The 21,283-nt window shown below is 40.2% G+C and overlaps 1 protein-coding gene across 1 annotated transcript; it reads left to right on the forward strand.

The window, feature by feature from the left end:
* The first annotated feature begins 13,306 nt into the window (after positions 1 to 13,306).
* Positions 13,307 to 21,223, forward strand: miip (migration and invasion inhibitory protein). Its single transcript, XM_074644432.1, has 9 exons — positions 13,307 to 13,635; positions 16,015 to 16,208; positions 16,901 to 17,006; positions 17,107 to 17,218; positions 17,325 to 17,404; positions 17,500 to 17,626; positions 19,074 to 19,170; positions 19,326 to 19,445; positions 19,689 to 21,223. Exons 1-9 carry the CDS (start codon positions 13,395 to 13,397, stop codon positions 19,818 to 19,820), a joined length of 1,209 nt encoding a protein of 402 aa, XP_074500533.1. The 5' UTR covers positions 13,307 to 13,394; the 3' UTR covers positions 19,821 to 21,223.
* The last annotated feature ends 60 nt before the right edge of the window (positions 21,224 to 21,283 follow it).

Genomic DNA, 21,283 nt, shown 5'->3' on the forward strand with positions numbered 1-21,283 from the left:
ATGAGTGAGGCAGCAGAGAGAGAGGGAGAGAAGGAGACGGAGGGAGGGAGGGAGGGAGGGAGGGAGGGAGGAAGAGGAGGGAGATGGGAGGTGATAGGACTGGATTGTTTTCCATTAAAGTGCTGTGATAAGGTGTTGGGGATGTGTGTGTTTAGGTGGATTATGATGTGTGTGTGTATCTGAAGGGTCAACATGATGTGTTACAGTTACGAGCATCAATTTCCCTTTTTTTCTCCCTGTGGAGAGTCCACAGCTGCTCAGAGGAAAGGGCAGAAAAATCTGAAAATCTTGCAGAGAGATAAGACAGACGTGTTTTTAAGGCGCTCTGCAGACAGATCATCCACTAACACAGAGTTTCTAAACCTATTTTGGCTGTTTTTATTATCCCTGCAGCCATAAAAGTGTGGATTTATGCCCTCCTGTTATCATCAAAACAAACGCCACTCATCCCTGTCGCCCTTGTCATCTCTCTCTCCTCTCGCGTCCAGGAAGACTATGAGATCTGGGATGCCCGAGGTGTTTCTTGGTGGGGATCTGAACCCTGGCCTGGTGTCAGATTGAAATGGCACGGCGCCCGGGCTCATTATCAGCCTGATTAACCACACTAATTAGCTGATAATAAAAAGGAAGAGTGGGTTTGGCTGATGCTCGTATAGACTCCCAGTTGCTCAGGTGGCTGCTGCTGCTGCCCAGGACAAGATGGGAGTAAACAACTTTAGTGGATCGAACCCAGAATAGAGCGTGCATTTAACAGCGTTAAAGATCCCCTTTGTTGCTCACATGCAGCAACATTTAAATGATTGAAGATTTAATGTCGCAGAAATGTTTCTAAGTGAAGGAGCTTGCAGTCATTTAACAACAACAACAATGTGACTGATGGAGTGCAACACGGCGGGGAGTTGAGGTTTGCAACTGAGTTAATAATTTATTCATAGATTTTATTTAGCAGAGAGGATGTTTCCTCTCATGTAGTCATTGTGTGAAGTGCTGCATAATTGATTTCCACCATATCTTGAATCTTGATGTTCGGGGTCACGGACATTGAGAAGTTCAATTCTTTAAGGTTTATAATTGGAGTAAATATTCAGGTGAAAAATCTACTTAAAATAACCAAATATATTGTTCTTTTTAGGGTCATTCTTTATATTTTATACCTACAATATTGTCATAATCTGCCCTTCCCTCAGGTTATGCTTTGTTGTTTTACTCATTCATGTTTTGTGTTTCCTGTTTTGTTTTGTTACTCACCCGTTCTCATCCCCAGGACGTCAAATAGGCAACTGGCGCTCTGTCACGGCCATCAGCGTTCGATACCGATGCAGAAGGCAATCCTTTAGCGTCGCATGAGACGGCTTTCCATCAACTACGTTGGAAACCCATCCAACAGTAAACGCTCAGAGGAAGTGCTGTGTTGACATAGTTACCTCTGTTCGTGTCCCGTGTGTTACGTTTCACTTTCATGTTACAATCAGCTGTTCGTTCGTGTCCCGTGTTCACGTCATATTTTCATTGTACAAACGTAGTAGTTTTAAACCCAACCAGTGGTTTTGTTGCCTAAACCTGAGCAAGTGTTTTTGTTTAATTCACGACATTAAGCACATGCGACTGAAAAGTGTCAGTATGTGATGAGTTGGGATGAGAATGTGTTGGTTTTCCCGCCCTGATTAGGTTCACCTGTCCCTCGTTAGCTCTGTACTCACCTGTTCCCACCTCCCCATTAGCCTCATTATTTATACTAACCCGGTTCCTTTCTTTTTTGATGGTTCATTCGTCGTTGCTATATGGAGTTTTGTTTTCCTGTTATCTGCCTTAGTAGCTTGTATCAACGTTCCAGCTTTGGTTAGTGTTTTGTTTCTTCCAGTGTTCAGTGTTCCTGGTGTTTTTGGACTCTCAGCTGTAAGTCATCTTTTCATTAACTCATTGAAACGCTCCCTGCTGCCTCCTCATCACTTTATCTAAACTAGGGCTGTCAATCAATTAAAATATTTAATTGCGATTAATCGCAAATTAATCGCACATTTTTTATCTCTTCAAAATGTACCTTAAAGGGAGATTTGTCAAGTATTTAATACTCTTATCAACATGGGAGTGGACAAATATGCTTGCTTTATGCAAATGTATGTTTATATTTATTATTGGAAATTAACAACACAAAACAATGACAGATATTGTCCAGAAACCCTCACAGGTACTGCATTTAGTATAAAAAATATACTCAAATCATAACATGTCAAACTGCAGCCCAACAGACAACAACAGCTGTCAGTGTGTCAGTGTGCTGACTTGACTATGACTTGCCCCAAACTGCATGTGATCATCATAAAGTGGGCATGTCTGTAAAGGGGAGACTCGTGGGTATCCATAGAACCCATTTACATTCACATATCTTGAGGTCAGAGGTCAAGGGACCCCTTTGAAAATGGCCATGACAGTTTTTCCTCGCCAAAATGTAGCTTAAGTTTGGAGCGTTATTTAACCTCTTTCGTGACAAGCTATTATGACATGGTTGGAACAAATGGATTCCTTAGGTTTTCTAGTTTCATGTTGTACCAGTCTTCACTCTAGCACACACATCATTTATTTAATTTCTTAGACTGTTATCCATATTATTACGACAGGCATGAAGACCAATGTCATCATAATAATTTAGCCCGCTACAACCTCCGAAAGATCGATTGCGTCAGTGCCTTAAAGAAATTAGTGCCGTTAAAACAAATTTGCGTTAACGCATTATTATCGCGTTTGCTTTGACAGTCTAAACCTTTAATTCCCTGAACTGTGACAAATATCTTAAATACATCAATCAAAAACATACATCTGACAATTTTGCAATCTTGGGGACAAGCCCTGTTTTGCCTAAAAAGGATAATAACTTTGATTATTAGGCTACTGTAATCCTGCAGCTAACAAAAGGTCCCAAAATAAATTGAAATACTCCGCCAAAGCTTTAGCGATATAGGTTTTAAATATAGTGTGAATCATATTCCTCTCTCTTCATGATGTGGACTCATTCATCTTCTAAGGTAAGGCGGCATATTGTCTCACACGTGAGCACTGTCTGATCAAGGTCTATGATGTTATTCCTGCAGGGAAGTAAAGCGATGTACCTCTCTTACTCACATGAATCAGAAAAGGCCAAGAGAGAGCATGTAATCAAGCATAACGGTGTTAGGTCATCTTTCTGTCCCTCTGAATTATGAAGACACTCTGCAAGCATGGAGTGCAAACAGGAGACCCATGTGACTACTGCAGAGAGCCATAAACTAAAATAAAAAGTTAGATTTATACTTCTGAAAGCTGCCTTATCTTTGTCCCAGTCTGCAGGAGATAACCGGTTCTGACTAACATATTTATACTAATTTCATTCACAGTAAATGAACATCAGTGCTTTCAAAGGGCTGGTCGCCGTGGTGTTTTTTCTTCCCCTCTCTCCTTTTCAGAGCGATGCTGTGCCGGTAAGATTTTTCTCCCATTTCCAGGAGTCACAACCTTTTGCTTTCTGCCAGCTGTGTTTGGGGCTTTCTGCTCGGTGTTGCAGCATTGTCAGCTAATGTGTTGCTTGTTTCATTTTGTCATGATCATTACTGAACTTCAAACAAGCTGCTGGCTGGTAAACATCAAATCTGTACTTTGCTGCGGTTTCCAGTGTGGATATTGCAGAGTGCAGACATTATCCTCTGTTTCTTTTGCAAGAATAAGTCTGATTATGTTTGAGTAGGGAACTTCAAATTCGATTATTGGAGATTTATTTGCCCTAAGGCAGCGTATGTTTGTTCTCACACAGCCCATAAACAAACACTGGACTGTCTGTGTGATTAGTGGATCTGAAAAACAAGCTTGAAAGCTTTTTAATTAGGCTATTGTTGATGAATGCTACTGTATGTATTTGATGGAGAAGGCTGCTCAACTTGGCTAAAAGCCTGTGGCAGAAAACCTAATGTGTGCTTGGAAAATGAAGAGAAGGATGTTGTTGTTGTTGGATGACAGTTTATATATTTTGGTAAAAAAAAAAAAAAAACGTCTCATAACTAAAAAATGACATCAAATTACAGGTTACGCAACACGGACCAAATGGTTCTTTTGGTTCCAACCGGAGCTCTGGATGTGAACATTTTCTTATTCGTAGCCAGATTAACTATTCAGCATTTAACATACAGTTTTTCATTTCTACTCTTTTTGCTTTTGCCTGAAATCACTATTTTTTTAGCTTGACAATAGTAGTAATCACTGCTTTACATTCTCCTCTCCCTGTTAATTATGTCTGGGATTAGACCAGCAGTCAGCATGAGATTAACCAGCCCAGAATATTTGGGTTTTTAATTGCAAAGCTGTCTTCGAGCGAGAAGCTCATTTATTGTGACGAGGTGATACTATCTTCCATCTGTCCTTTCTTGCAAACACTAACAATGTTCTAGTCTTGCTTATATAAGGCTGCTTTGCTGGGTGAAATAGAGGCATTGATTGTTGTTTGACACACAAGTGGCTGCTGAGACAGTCCGTCTGTCTGACACGTCGGAGTTAGTCGTCCTTACACGCTCCCCGTCAGCTCGGTGGCGTTCTGTTAGATTCATAGTCGTCCCTCAGCCCCGAAACAAAGGCTGTGATAAACTGGTATGTTCTTCCTCTGTTGATTTACTGCATGTGTTTAATCGGCCTCAGAGAAGCACACGGGTCATTAAGCACAGCAATGACATAAAAGCCCCGATGTGAGGTCTCGCTGCTGACTAACTCCGAGGAACCGGACCTGAAGCAAACCTCATGGTCTCTGTCCTCGTCTCATCAATCAGCCTCCATTAGATCACCGTTTCCAGGTTGTGATGTGTTGAAATACGGGCGACCGCAGCAGACCGTGAGGGTCACTGTGGACATTTTCACAATGTCACTCTCACTCCTGCTCAAACCTGAGCGTGGCCGAGCATAATTCTCTGTAACAAGTTAAAAACAGGCCATTTAAAGAGAGACTTATCTACTTATGCAGGGCCTTTTATAGGGAAATGTTAAAGCTGCAGTAGGCAGAATGTTTTTGGCATCATTGGGAAAAAATCCCAAAATAACCTTTCAGCATATTGTAATTCAAGACTAGACTTCTGCACCTCCTCATGGCTCTGTTTTCAGGCTTTAGAAAATCTAGCCCGTGACGGGAGACTTTGACCAATCACAGGTCATTTCAGAGAGAGAGCGTTGCTATTGGCTGTTCATTCAAAGGAGGCAAATATCAACTATGAATCAATATTCTGTTACCGTAATGCCTATTTCTCTCCTTCAAATGAAAAAGTTTGCTCCGGCTGGTGGGCGGTGCTTGGTATTTCCTCAACAGATCTCAACATGGCTGCTGGGTCACAAACTTTCTCATTTTACAGCTAAACAGTGCACTACAAGATGATTCTGAAAACATCTGAGGAGAGAAATAGGCATTACAGTAACAGAATATTGATTAATATTTGATCAGCGCTGTGTAGTTTGACCGTTTCATCGGAGTTCGCGAGTGATTGGCAGCTGCTCAGAGACGGCAGGCTCCAGATCAGCTCTGATTGGTTGTTTTCCTCCGGTCTGTGAAGTCTTGCAGATGCCGTTAGGAGCACCGGAGGACACAGAGGGACATGTTGTTGTGTTTTTTCCAGATTATCTGTCTAATGTACTACTGTCAGGATATAGTTATAGACTGTTTTATAAAAATAACTTTTTTAATCATATTTGCTCCAATTCTACCCAATGCTGCTTTAAGTGTGTGTTAGTGTCAGTGTTTCTTTCAGTGCATGTTTGTTATATGCATATGTGTTGTTGCTTACTAGGCCTACTCAATTAACTTGGTGCTGTTGCAACAGAATAGAAAAGCACATTGTAGATGGAACACACTGCTGTGTGAAAAGGCTGCTCTCAACATTTGTGGATATTATCTGTAGCGTCCCAGAGACGATAACAAGATTTTTTTTTCCTGAAATTATTTTGTAAAAGCTACTCAGATATAATCTGAAAATAATAACAAAAGGGGGAGCGATGAGAGCAGCATAATATATTTTTCAGCACGACTATAATAACTCTTGAAAAAAAAGTCAGTGCATGAACCCCAAATCAATCTTTGACTTCAGTAACACTTTGAATGCCGAACCTTTACTTGAAATGGAGTATTGCTACATCGTGGTTTTGCTTATTTAAGTGATGGATCTGAATGCTTCTTCCTCTGTTTTTCAAGCTTGTGACGGAGTTGCTCTTAATCAAACAACATCCTATTACCTCCGCATGCATCTGTCTCTTTGGTCACTGAAAGGTGACATCAACCCCCCCAGGATGGGTTCTTTTACTCTCCACCTGTCCCTCAGGTTGTAGCAGCTAGGACAGCGCGGTGGCAGGTCTAATCCTCCTTATCTTAATGGCATCCACCTCTATCACTAGAGTGGTGGGGACAATCGACCCTTTCCCTTTCTTTATCAGCGAAAACCACTTCCCTCACCAATCCTGTTGGTCACCCCCCTCCGTCAGACCCCCCTCCCTCTCCATCAGACTCTTTCTCTCTTGATATTACCTCATCTCTTTGTGCTTTGTCACTGTCTCACCTAACTAGTATTTATTTGGAGATGCCTGGTTCCAGAAAAATATAAAGAGCTTGTTGGGAGACGTGGCTGCTGTTGAAAAGGACTAATGGACCGTGTTTTTCCACTGAACCACAATCTCACACACAAATGCACAAACACAGGGTGGATGTGCACCTTGGCTCCGGGTTATAATCCTTTTGCCTCTTCATATTCCCACTGCGACATCGGCCGCTCTGCAACCGGGGAGGCAACAGAGACACTTCAGATGAGATAAAAAAGCAGAGATAGCTGCAAGCAGCTGACCATGTGGTTATACCAAGTTTTCTTTTCTAAGCCCTCACGCAGCGCGGTCTGCATAACCACCAACTCTGGTTTCACCGAACAATTGCTCAACTCAAGAGAAGTGTAGAAATTGTGTTTTCACAGGCATGCTGCACTTTTCAAAGTCAACATGTACAATGAGACTCTGTGTACTCAGAGGAATCTCAACCGTTGCTTAACCGGAGATCAAATAAACCTGCCTGAATACAATTTCACTGATTTATCTTATAATTCTCAGAATGTCTTTGTCTTTGTCCTCCACTGGAAACTGGTGAAATATTCCATTGTCTAATGGAAAAACCTCAGGATCCAAAAACATTGTGTCATGGCTGTTAAAATAACTACTGATGATTGAGATATGATTTGATACAAATCCCAAATGTTACTCAACTCTTCAGGAGATCATTTGGTGTCCAGTTCCCTGCAGTGTTTTAGTGTTTTTCTGTGTGTAATTTAGTGTCATGAGGAAGCTAAATAGTCTTTTTTAAAAGAAAATCTTTGGGTGCATTCAGGGCAAACAACTTTTATTCAAGCAGCGCTCTTATTTACACTTTACTAAATGAATTGCCACTTAAAAATGTTGTAAATGAAGCTCATTGATTTACAGTGAACAGTCAGACAAGACTTTTCAAACTCACTTGCAGGCTGACAAAACAACATTTCAACTGACGGCATGAACATCATTTCCTATTGAACACCATTCATCACTAACGGCTTATTCAAATCATAATAAATTACTCCAATATCAGACATTTAGAAAACTTCTCTCACTGGAATATACTACTATACTATACTGAGAACAACCATGGTCATGTGAATATCTGAGATCTGAGAATCTCACCTGTGTTTTCCAACACATTCTCATGCCAACTTGTCACATACCAACGCTTTGTCACGGCCACTTGGTGTCACTTTAGGATTAAACAACAAAACCACCATAGTTAGGTTTAGGAAAGAACAACACGATTGGGCTTAAAACTACTACGTTTGTACAGGGAAAAAGACACTGAACGTTGTAAACATGGGACATGATCAAACAGCTGATTGTAACGTGATACACGGGACACAAACAGCGGTCTCCTGGATGAAAGCCTTGTGTTTGTTGTCTTCTGCCAGTCTGTCTGAACTCTTCTCACTTGTTTTGAAGTGGTTGGGTTTCAGTTAGAAAAAGGTGAAGTCAAGCAAATCTGATGGCAGCTGTGGAGTTGCACAGTTCTGATGAAGCAGATTAGATTTGTGATTAAAGCCTAAGTAGGTGAGATTGGACAGGTAACCTGAAAAAAATCATGTGCCTCTGTGTCCTCCGGTGCTCCTAACGGCATCTGCAAGATTTCACAGACAGGAGGAAAACAAGCAGTAAGAGCTGATCTGAGATCTACTGTCAAGCCGGCTGTCAATCACTCTGAACTCCGACCAAACGGTCAAACTAGGCAGCGCCGATCAAATATGAATCAATATTATGTTACTGTAATGCCTATTTCTCTCCTCAAATGTTTTCAGAATCATCTTGTAGTGTACTGTTTAGCTGTAAAATTAGAAAGTTTGTGACGCTGCCGCCATTGTGAAATCTGGTGAAGGAATGCCAAGTTCCAGTCATATGACCGGAGCACAGCCAATAGGAACGCTTTCTCTCTCTGAATTGACCTGTGATTGGCCAAAGTCTCCCGTCACGGGCTAGCTTTTGTAAAGCCTGAAAACAGAGCCATGTTGAGGTGCAGAAGTCTAGTCTCTCAGAACACTTGTATTACAATATGCTGAACGGTTATTATGGAATTTTTGCCCAAATAATGCCAAAAATATTCTGCCTTCTGCCACTTTAAGGGATAAAGTAATAATTTCCTAATAAAAAATACACATGAATTTTTTTCCCCTGAACTTTAACTTTGATTGTTGCTTATTTAGTTCGAGGGAAATACTTAGTGAGTTCAACTGTTAAAAAAAGGCCTAATTATTTCAAAGAAAGAGTTTTATTTAAGGCAATATGATGTGTAAATTACTTTCCTTCTTCATGGGTGTAGATGATTATGGTTCGTTCTAGTAATATTTAAGCCATTGTTCTTCTAAATGGCTGCGGATGTTAAAATAAAATGTGATTAAAGAAAGTTGGGATTAATCAGTCGGTACATTGTTCTGTCAGACTGCATGTAGATTTGAAAAGTCAGCTGTAGGTCTACCTAAACTACAGATCAAGCATACTTTCTCTATTTAACAATTTTTTCAGTTCGCCTCCTAAATGTACAATACAATACAATATCATTACACTGAACAAGACGGGTCACAAATCAGGACATGAGGACAAAAGACATGTCCCTCCTCAATATATCAAGACAAAAAATAATCATCAATGTGATTCATTTTTCAATTATTTTTGGCACCTTTCTCCAAAACACATCTTTTCGTTTCCTCAAAATATTTTTTCTAAGGTGATGGTTTGTTGTTAATCAGAAATATGAGCTTTTTCTTGTGTTTTTGTTGTTGATGTGTCCGTTATGTGTGCCTAATGAACGATGAAGCGTTCTGGCGGCAGGCAGTAAATGCTTGGAGCCCAACAGTGGGGGTGTAATTAGAGAGACAGGGAGGAGTATATGACTTCATGACTGCCACCGTTTAATGATAATGGGGTGCAACTCCACACTACTGTGGTCAACTAATCATACCGGACTGGCCTGGACGGCTCTCAATGCAAACGAGCCGTGACTGGAATACTGAGCAGCAGCTCGCCCACGCGGTTCCACACCATTCGCTCCACGGGGGACCAGGCATATGATTATGGCTGTGACCCTGCACCACCTGCAACACTGTCATTAGTGCCACCACGGATGGACAGGTTTAATGTAAATAAACTAATGTCATCAGGCCACCCAGCAGAGGCTGAATACGTTCTACTGTTGACATTTTTACAAGCACAGGTTGTCCTCTGAGAGTGATACAGTGGAGAGAATCAACATGTTGATCCATCAACTATCAGCCAACATATAACCTACCTACCAACAAATAACTATTGTACAAGGGAAATCAGCGAGAAATTATGGCTACGTTCCAAATCCAATACTTTTACTTTTTGCTTTTAGTACATACTGCAGCTGCCCTTACAAAGTACGTACTGCTGCATGCAGTATACATACAATTGGGACGGCTCTACCGTCGGTGGTTCGATCCTTGGCTGCTCCAGGTCACATTTCGATGTGTCCTTGAGCAAGACACTTAACCCCAAATTGCTCCCGAAGGCTGATGTGGCAGTGTGTGAATGAGTATTTAGATTAGATCCTGATGGGCAAAGTTGGCACCTTAGCAGCGTCTGCTATCAGTGTATGAATGTGTGTGTGAATGGGTGAATGCTGACATGTAGTGTAAAGCGCTTTGAGTGGTCGGAAGACTAGAAAAGCGCTGTATAAATGCAAGTCCATTTAACATTTACTCATACTGTATATCCGCATTCATTAATATTTATATATCTGCATTTGACATACTATGTATTGGGACATACCAAATATTTTTTTCTGGCATACTAAATAGTATGGTAGTATATGGTAAAATGGGGTGTAGCAAATGGGGTGAGCAAAATATCAAGAGCTCCCAATATAATGTAGTCCAATTCAACCTCCACAATAAACATATAGTTAGACTAGAGACCATCTTGCAATGGGATCACACCAGTCGCCCCCCTTGCTCAGACCATGCCCATCTTAAAACTCAACCTTCATTTTGATCTCAACTACACACCTGTAAAGTTTCATGATTGCATCTTACACTGTTATGGCGCTATCACAGTGACAAAATGTTTCCACAGACATATAAACACCTGACAAAGTACTCAAAACCTCCTCTGTGGTAGTTCCCCGCTACAGTAGGTGTATCCGGGACCACATTTGACCATGATGACTCACACACAGACTCACAATGTGAAAACAGTAACCACATGCTGTCACTGCTGATAATTAACACCTCTCTGACGGTGTCAATCAAAACTGAACATTATAATCTTTGTATCGGTGAAGTTTATGGCTGAGCTTTCGTATTATTATTATTAGATTTTTACACTGAGTGTAAAATTCAAAAGGCTACTCTGATAAAAGTTAAAATATAATTTCAATGCCTCTGTCTATGACCTGCTGTCATTTAAAGGTTTGTGCATGTAGGGGATCAGTTAACTCCTCATCTGACATTTCAAGATGTTCAAGTTAGAGTTCCTTCACACATGACATTTGTCCTCCCTCCTGATGAGGACGACGTCAGACCCTGAAGTGGATTTTAGTCGCTTTCTGGCAATGTGCAGGCACAGTTGCATTTGGCTCCTGATATGGTGCAAAAGTGGATAATATAGAGTCTGTTGTTATTGCTGTATCTCTGAGTAAATATGATTCTAAATACTTGTTCTCACAATTTTAACCTTAACTGATCATGAAATGAGTGAGCTTGAATTATGAAGATATGGCGAGACATCTACTCGTACTTTTATGTTACTCCTGGGCTCATTGTTTTGTCCTGGCACCTCTTGTAGATGTCCATGTAGGAGTTTCCTCTTTGAATCTCTTGGCCTGAAGTTTATTCCTTCTTTCTACCTAATATGGTTTTCTATTTTGCCCCTGTTCTCGCTGCAGCTGTAGTGGTACTGTTTAGGCTCAACTAGGCTTTGAAGGCTTGTTATGTCTTCAACACACTATCTTGATCTTTGGTTTTAATGTAAATTACAGTATTTAGACATTTTTTTTTCAGTTATATTTAGTTAGGCTCAGTTTTTGTTAAATTCTTTGAAAGATGCCTTATGAAGGGCTTTATGAAGTAATTTGACCTGACAATAGAAATGAACAACGTGATTTTGTGGATAGACTCTTATTGGTAACAGTGGCATTCCTTAACCGATAGTAATAATTGACATTTAATCAAGATATATAAGTACGATTTTGAGGTACTTGATCCTCTTGATTATACTACATTTCAGAGGAAAATGTTGTAGCCTATTTACTTCATTTTTTGTTTCTCCTTAACAGCTTTATTTTACTCTGCGGATTCAGATTTCACAACAAAATGTATGATCATCTGATATACTATGATTATGTTTTCTATGTGTATCTGACAACTTTTTTTTTAATGCAGGACTTTACGTACAGTATTTAAGGATAAGGCCATCAATATACTAGCCTATATTTTTGTTACTGTCAACAAATCCAATTAAAAGACCAAAACCAACATTGGCTTAGTCCATGTCTCTCTCTGTGGCACTCAGTCCCAAGCCCATTGGATCCTACTGAAAACGTTAATCTCATTGCCACGTTTTTAATGTTTTTTTAAAAAATGTATTTATTAGTTTATTTGACAGGGACAATACATAGGCATTCTTACACTTAATTAAAGTGCAACCGATGCAAGGTATATAGGACTTCCAGCCATAGCTAATTTGCAGACCTTGTCCCTGGTCAGGCTTTTAAGAAAAAGAAAATAAATTGAAAAAAATCATACATTGTACATTACAATCAATTTACATATGTACTGTATGTTCCCAATCAATAATCAGTGATCACAGATTTGGTTTTGTTTCAGCTAGTGTTTCACCTTTTCATGAACAACTAAACTATATCAGGCTTTGGCCTCACAGGCAATACTTCAATTCAATGTTGGGATTTGAAGACAATAAGGAAAATATAGGCTAGCACACTCATGGTTGAAGAAATACCACAATGTAAATCATACTCCATTAAAGCATGTTATTAACTAATGTGCTTCAAGATTCAAGCTCTTAATTGTCATGGTCTAGTACAACGAAATTATATTGATACAATCCCATAGGTGCTAAAAAAGATAATACAATAAAAAAAGAGATAGTGCAATATAAAATATAATACAATATAAAATACAATATGTATATTGATGAGATGACAGTTTTGCCAGATTACAGTTTTGCCAGATTACAGTTTTGCCAGATTATTGCACAAAGTCCCCATCAGATAATCATATAATTATTGCACAGAGTGATCAGCATGTTATTGCACATATTCGTTAAAGTAGATTTACAGTATTTACATTGCAAAAGTGACCAATGTGTTATTGCACATTTACATTGCATGTGTTCAATATCAGGCTTTGGCCTCACAGGCAATACTTCAATTCAATGTTGGGATTTGAAGACAATAAGGTAAATGTAGGCTACCACACTTATGGTTGAAGAAATACCACAATCATACTCCATTAAAGCATGTTATTAACTAATGTGCATTATGTGTATTAGCCTGCTGACCAGCATCACCTCTGTCCAGAGTCACTAGTTAAGTAAACAGCTCCCCCTGTTGGTCAACACCATGTGCTGCAGGTTAAATGTGTGTCTGGCCCTTTAAGAGAAAACCTCGGGCGGTGGCAAGGCATGTTGGTTAGACGGCTCTCAGCCAATCAGATCATTGTTGTTGGCTCGTTGTCATGGAGATGTAGCCTAGCTGCAGGAGGAGTCTGGTTTAAATCACACAAGAGAAGCAGGAAGCTGTCCCTGTCTGTCCCTGTTTGTCTCTGTCTGTCTCTGTTTGTCCCTTTAGAGACATACATATAAACATGTCTGTGGACCGACTGGACGTTTTACGGGAGCGGAACAAAGAGCTGCTGAACCAGCTGAAGCAGAAGAAGAGAGAGGAAGAGGAGCGGCAGGACGGCTGCAGGCAGAGCCGCAAGAGGGACAGAAAGGACGAGGACCAGGCTGAGGAGAGGACAGACAGGACAGAGATGCTCACCCTGACCGACGGGGACAGAGGTCCTGCCCGGGTCGCCCGCTCCAAACCCTCCGTCAGATTTGCAGGTAATTAAACTGTTTGTTTACATGAAGCTAAAGACACCAGAGACATCTATATGAGGTAGCTAAAGGTAGCTGAGGTAGCCTACCTCACAAGGCTGGTGTTTCGTCCAAGATGTCCTCTTTTGTATTATTTTTAAATCTCTGCACTGCATTCTGTAGGTAAAACTATTTTGGCATGCTTGAGCTTGACCCAGACACTTCACTTCACATTATGCAAGGTAAAGCAAGGCAGCTTTATTTGTACAGCACATTTCAGCAACAGGGCAATTCAAAGTGCTTTACATTAACATTCAAGAACATTAAGACAAAGTGCAAAAGAACATTAAGACATAATTAAAACAGTTATAAAAACATTAAAGATTAGAAAATAAAAACAAGCTAGAAATAAAAGCTAGGATAGAAGCTAAAATAGAGAATAACACACAAGAGTAAAAGCTCTAGTGCAGTATAAGATCATTATCTGGGTTAATAAAAGGCAGCAGCAAACAGGAAAGTTTGAAGCTTTGATTTAAAAGAAGTGAGAGTTGGAGTTGGTCCTGCAGGTTTCTGGGAGCTTGTTCCAGATATTTGGTGCATAAAAACTGAACGCTTCTTCTGCATGTTTAGTTGTGACTCTGGGGACACTAAGCAGACCTGATCCAGATGACCTGAGAGGTCTGGATGGTTCATAACACAGCAGAAGATCAGAGATGTATTTTGGCCCTAAACCATTTAGTGCTTTGTAAACCAGCAGGAGTATTTAGAAATCAATTCTCTGAGAGACAGGGAGCCGGTGTAGAGACCTCAGAACTGGACTGATGTGATCCACTTTCTTGGTCTTAGTGAAGACTCTAGCAGCAGCGTTCTGAATCAGCTGCGGCTGTCTGATCCATTTTTTAGGAAGACCAGTAAAGACGCCGTTACAGTAGTCAAGTCAGCTGAAGATAAATGCATAGACTAGTTTTTCCAAATCCTGCTGAGACATCAGTCCTCTAATTCTTGCTATATTCTTCAGGTGATAGAAGGCTGTCTTTGTAATTGTCTTAATATGGCTGTTAAAGCTCAGGTCTGAGTCCATGACTACACCAAGATTTCTGGCTTGCTCCGAGCTTTTTAACATTACAGATTGTAGCCGAGCACTAACTTTTAATCTTTCCTTTTTGGCTCCAAAAACTACGACCTCAGTTTTGTCTTTGTTCAGCTGAAGAAAATTCTGGCACATCCAATTATTGACTTGTTCAATGCACTCACTCAGTGCATTAAACTCAAAGCGTAGAGATATTTTGGCAGCGTTTTGTTTAACCCAAGTGCCATACCCAAGTTTAACTCCCTGAAATGTATTTTAAAAACCACTAAACAAATAGCTAAATGTAATTCATTGTAAAGTACTTTGTAAGCGGTAACTAGTTAACTCAAGGTACATTTACAGCTTTTTCCTGTCAGCTGTATCTCAGCGGATGGAGTAATGCTTAACATTAGTTGTAATGGAGATAGCACAGATGTAAAGTATACAACTTTTTTGGACACATATTAACCCTCATCTTACCAACTGGGGGTCCCTGCAGACCCCAGAGGTATACTACTGTTTGTCATATCTCACAGGTGATTTATTCTATCATTCAAACTTTTCATGACTTTGTAAATCAGTTTGTTCCTAATGACTTCATATCATTGTTTTATTTTTAATTAGTGCTTTTTAAAAAAGACCAAGGAAGGTCCTTGGGGACCCCAATCCAAAGCACACAATTGCAGCCTATGCAATTTTAATAGGTAAAATAGAATAGATAGATATTGTAGATAGATGTTTGCCGTGGGTCCTAATTTAAAGCATCAAACACTATCATGGGGTTAAGGACACTCTGTCAGTCATTTTGAAGGAGACACACACAGATGCAGCAAACACAGATTTCTTGATGTGCCGTGTCTACTTTCATTTTACACAAAATGGAAATGAACTATAACTTTCCAAAATAATAATCAGTAATTTTTTTTTTCATATGACATTAATTACATAACTAATACTGTTTTGAGAAGAAATAAGTTAACATTTTGCTGTGATGGTTGTTACTTACAGCAGTTTATTGTTGGGGTCCTTGTATGTTAAATGGGTTGGTAGGATGAGGGTTAAAGTGGTGAATAATGTCGAAAGGTCTGGAAAAAGCTTTTTTGTCAAACTACTTGACATAATAATGTACTACACTACTAATATGTGATTTTTATATTTTTTATTTTGAATGATATTTCTTGTACTTTGACCTTTTTTACTGTCTTTTCATGTTGCATATTACGTTTTGGTTGCTTTTTGTTGCTTATCACGTTAAATTTCACTGCAAGTCTGTCGTGTGCATGTGACGTATAAAAAATCATTGATGAAGAAAATCTGTTCCTGTGTGTCTCCATCAGATACATGTACAGGCCTCCAGAGCACATCTTCAACACCGTCTTTGACCTCCAAACACAGAGGAGACACTGCTGAACATACAACACCATCAGACCTGTTCAAAGACAGCAGCAGATATCCTCTTGTCCACAGCAGGCTGAAGTATATGAGGCCAGCCACCACCAAGTCCTTTCTAGTAAATCACAGCAAAGAACAGGTAAGAAAAAAAGAACAGAGGATAGTCTACTCAAGTTTGTCTCTATTTTCTAAAACTAGCTGTACGATGTTAAGTAGATCATCAGCACGACCCTGACTATGTTCCCTAAATCTCAGTTATCTCCTAAAGTAAGCAGCATCGTCAAAACTGGTTGGCTTAAAGTAACAATTCATCCCAAACTGAAAAAGGTACTCTCCCTCATGTCGCTGGAAACTCACAGGACCTGGCTGTGAGATGGTTTCTATAGCTCAGTCTTCGTCATGTTTTACACCTTGAAGGAAGAATAAAATGTTCAGCAGTTGTCTCGGAACAACTTTTTCAACATAATTCAGTTTATTTGAAACCAAACATTTGCACTGTGGGTTCAAAAGTCCAATATTATTGTTCTTATATCTTATATTTTCTGCTCTGGTCACTCCAACGGACTACAGTAGTCATTTGTTAAAGCATGGTTGAGCTGCTCAGAAAAAATAATGATATTCTGAAGCTTTTTTTTCAAGCTGTTAACCTACGACCCTTTAAATTTGGGAGGAGGCACAGGTGGAACAACAAGGCCAACACTCTGCATGTTACGCTGTGTGTTGGTTTTACAGTAGGATGAATTATTTCTTTTAACAGCAGATTTGCTGAAAAGGATTGAAGTAGAACATGCTGACCACTAATACGCTGCACCACTTGTTTGATTTTTGCAGAGGGAGGCACGGAGTCGAGTCACATTTCAGTCTGATGAATGCGAAGAGACATCTGCCTCAGACAGGCATCATTTGCATCCTTTACTCGGGTATGACTGGATAGCAGGTACGCCTTCTTGCTCTCTCTGTCTGTCTGCCTGCTTCTTTCTTATTCACATACAATCATCTAATAGAGCCCTAACAGGTGATATTTTTTACCCTCCAAGGAGTCCTGGATGCTGAGGACTCCTTGATAGAGCGCTCTGACGAGTTCTTCAATGACCTGCGCACGTTTCGATCGCTCAATAAAGATGAGTGTGTCCACGGCCCACAAGCGGAGTGAGTGCTTCACCTTTGATTGCGCTTGCAGCTGATTGTGTATGTCAGGTTTACCTGTGATAGATGATGGCTTCATGAAATGACTATTAATTTGCTTTCCTCATAGACTTCCTAAGGAGAACCGTTCAGTCTTGCCGCTGCTATCTGACAAGGACGGTCCAGAGGCTAACAAGGATACTCATCAATGTAAGAGGGGTTATTTGTTTGAAAGCTTAGTCTCCTTTGTCTTTTCATGATGGCTGAAATATTTCTCATCTCTGCTTGCTCACCTTTTTGTTCAGGTACGTTCTCTTACAGGATTAACAGCAGACTGTTCCCCGTCCCACTTCACTCTCAGGAGTGCTGCCCGGTGTGCAAAGAGCACAAATCCTCCCGGCCTCACACTATTGCTGAACCGGCTCTCATCAGGTAATGATCATGTGAACTTTAACCGCCTTTTATGACCACAACAGAGCACTCATTCTTCGAACCCATCAGCTATCAGTCGGGCAAGCAGCTATATTTCAATCAGGAGAGACTCCCATTTCGATTGAACAACCATTTATTATATGGTGCATGATAAGATGAAGAGTGCAAAGTCTTTGGCGATCAGACGCCATCGTGACGTAGTATACTAAAGGGAGTAGTGACGCCATGGTGAGATTAGGAATATTCCCCTCGGAGTATAGACACTGGTGGTGACGGTGGTGAAGGGCGTTGCTGAAGATCCAATGAATGGATGTGGAGCAGGACTGGGCACTGAATATGATGAGGACTGGAGGTGATGGGGTGGAGGCAGGTTGCATCGGTTCGTACTGCAATGACAACTGACAGCAGCAGAGAGGAGAACAGTTTTAAAATTTGATAGCAACGATATGATTGGCTCAGGGAGATTGTAGCAGAATCAACTAAGAGTGAAACGCCTGTAGTCAGCTGATGGAGTAGGAGCCGGTGAGAGAGGGAGACGTAAAGATTTGTGAATGAGAGTGTAAAGAGAGTCTTCCTGACTGAACTTGCGCTAAGCTTCATTTCTGGGGTTCCGGTGTAGCCATCGGATATCCGGGCCAAGACCTCCTTTTTCGTGCGCTGCTCATTGTTTACAGTTCGATTAGCAACTTGAGATGCGAGACTGGAGTTGAGAGACGACGTGTACGACCGGATTGTTTCACAAGTAGCCAGTTTACAAGCTGATTTTAAACCAATAAAAAGCGTAATCATCGTCAGACGATAGCCGGCGGGTTTCCAGATTGCATTTCAGCCAATGCGTTCTGCCTCTTTTGCTCTCCACATGGAATGTTTACCTGCATTCAACCAAAGCCTGCTCAAATGTGATTGGTCAATACTACTCTGACTACAAACGGAAACCAGAATGCTTTCGATACCAAAATCCCGTTGCCTACAGATTCTAAATTTGAATGCAGAATCTGTTTCTTGAGATTACAGAGCACTTAACCCTTGGGTGCAGCTGAGACCTTTTTTTATACTGTGTTATTTTCCTTGTCGTTTATGTATTACAGTCTGAAATAAGTCTTGTTCCTGGCTTTACTTTAGGGCTGTAACTAACCATACGAGTCACCTTTTCCCTTTTTGAGGATTTATTATCAGCCATTGTATAACACTTTGAAAACGTCAAAAATCCTGAGTGGTTGATGAGGATAAATTGTGAGTCTGTGGCCTAAAATTTGTCTATTTGTGGGTCATGAAAATGTTTGAGAATCCCTGCAGAAAGAGGTTTGGTAGGACTTTAAAATCAATGCAAAGCTTTTTAGAATTTTTTTTCCTTCATGTTTTTGTCAAGTTTAAATTCTATATTATATATATACTGTATATAGCATATCTTTTGTCTCATGAGTTTTCTTTTTGTTTTATTTGTTAGGGTCAGCATCCCTCACTCCACCCTCTTGCCATCTCACAAGTACAAAGCTCATCGGCGATGCAGTTTTGACCCCTCTGATAGTTTGGGGTTACCATCGGTGAGTAAGGGACCCCGCTGCATGACAAGTTATGACTTCTAAGCTGTGCCATTTCCCCTCTGAGATCTTTACATATTGTGTAAACCTATATGTTTAGTTTATCAGTGCACTAAAGTAATTTTTCATCTTCCATGTAAATCCCTGGTCTTGTCCAGCACTGTCTGTCAGGCTGGTCGAACACAGGTCAGAGCACACTGCCGCCGCCCAGCAGCCTCGATCTGCGGAGCAGTCTGAATATGAAGAGCTCCACCGAATCACAGAACCAGGAACTGGAGGTGACGCACTGCAGGATTCCTAACGTATCTCCAACTAAAATATTCTAGACCTTTTTCACACAGACATTTAGATTCGTCATTGTAGGAAAAGCACATGTCAAAGTAATAATATTAAGGATGGCTCAGTTCCATTAAGTGTCCCAATAAGTGTTATTGAACAATGTCAACGAAAAAGATCAATGTTGAATCTTGTGAGGACAAAACACGCCACAATTCTCACATGGTGATTTTAATATTTTTCAGGATCTCGCTGCAGCCAGAGTGTCTGGTAAAATCTCTGACCAGATCTCAGATGTGTCTCGCTTGGCTCGTCACAACTTCCAACACTTCTCTTCCAAAAGAAAACTAGGAAGCACATTTTACCCTTTGCACTGACAAACAATCGAAGTCTATTTTGAAGTGATGATTGCAGTTCCTGAGCCATTTAACGCCACCCAAAATGATTTCCTTTTATATGCTCGTGTTTTAAGTCTCTGTATTGTATTTTAATTTTGTAAATGGAAATTGTCAAGAATGTAATGACTTAGAGAATTAAATGCCACATGTTATGTTATATAAATAATGTGATAAATAACATGCCAGCTTAATGAAATGGGAATAATTTACATGACAGGGAAGCATATTTCATGTTGCATTTTATTTGTTCTGATCTGAAAAAAGTTAGGATAGATTTAGACTCCACATGTGACTGTCAGCAGCCTCAAAGACGTGAAGCAAGACCTCATAACGTTACGCCACACTGGAGACTCTTTTAGAATCACATACGAAGTTTAAATTTGAGTTTGCTTTGTGAATTTCACAACCTTAAGGAAGTCATTTTGAATCACCTCGGCTGTCCTCGTCAGCTGTTTGCTTTGGCTCTTAGGTTCACGCATACTTCTGTTTTTAACTTCCTTTAACACTTTTGACTGTGGGACAGAAAACCGTGTAGAAACACTGAGGCTCTACAGTACAGAGGGTTCACAGGAAACCACAACCACCTATACTTAATGTCAAAGCAAGCAATCCCAGCCATGACACCTCAGTGTTTCCACATAGTGTCTTGCACGCTAACATATTTGAATAAATTAGATAGTTTAAACAAAACGTGTCAGGACACATTCAATGAAATCAACAAAAAACACCAATGGAATGAACTCAAAGTAAAGGTTGTGTTGATTCAAGTTCAACTGGAATATATTTATGATTTCCTCCTGTTGAGTGTTGAATCTGCAATACTTTGATGTTGTAGCACAAACAGCTTGTTCAAAGCAAAGCATCGGCCGTGTGCCGTTATCTGGGAGGCAGACTGTTGATCGTCATCTTAGAACTGGGAGGCCGTGACATGAGAGCGGAGCTTTGTGTGAGATGAAGCTTTGATTTTTACTGCAAGCAGTTGTGAAGGGAAATTATATCATCATATCTTCAAATCCTCATATGGCATGCATTTTTTTTTTCTATGCTCTGCTGCTCATTTACATTAGACAGCTATTATGAGCTGCAGCAACGCTAGTTAACTTGAAACTACAACATCCTACTGAGATCATAGATCAATAATCCAACACTTCAGATGTTGAAGTAGGGCTTACATGAACTTTTCAGACAGCAATGGTATTTTGAAGAAAGGTACCAGATGATTGGTATTTATCAAAGGGAGATTAAACAGATGATTTACTTCATTGGTAAATAAATGAGTCTTTTTCATGTTTTAGCCCACTTCTTTCAAATCATGAATACTAACAACCCCTTTTCAAAGCATGCTGTACTATTTTACATTAAAATGTTTCTACCTTCAGGCAGCCACTGGTTTCCTTTTCACACAGTATAGAAATTAACAGGATCTGAAACTTGCTTACTTG

Source organism: Sebastes fasciatus, chromosome 1 (genome assembly GCF_043250625.1).
Source record: "Sebastes fasciatus isolate fSebFas1 chromosome 1, fSebFas1.pri, whole genome shotgun sequence".
Taxonomy (NCBI): domain Eukaryota; kingdom Metazoa; phylum Chordata; class Actinopteri; order Perciformes; family Sebastidae; genus Sebastes; species Sebastes fasciatus.

Bases quoted from the DNA above. Each gene is read 5' to 3' on its own strand.
- miip (XM_074644432.1), top strand. From the start codon at position 13,395: ATGTCTGTGGACCGACTGGACGTTTTACGGGAGCGGAACAAAGAGCTG. The intron at 16,209-16,900 runs GTAAGAAAAAAA...TGATTTTTGCAG, and splicing joins TAAATCACAGCAAAGAACAG to AGGGAGGCACGGAGTCGAGT. The intron at 19,171-19,325 runs GTGAGTAAGGGA...GGTCTTGTCCAG, and splicing joins ATAGTTTGGGGTTACCATCG to CACTGTCTGTCAGGCTGGTC.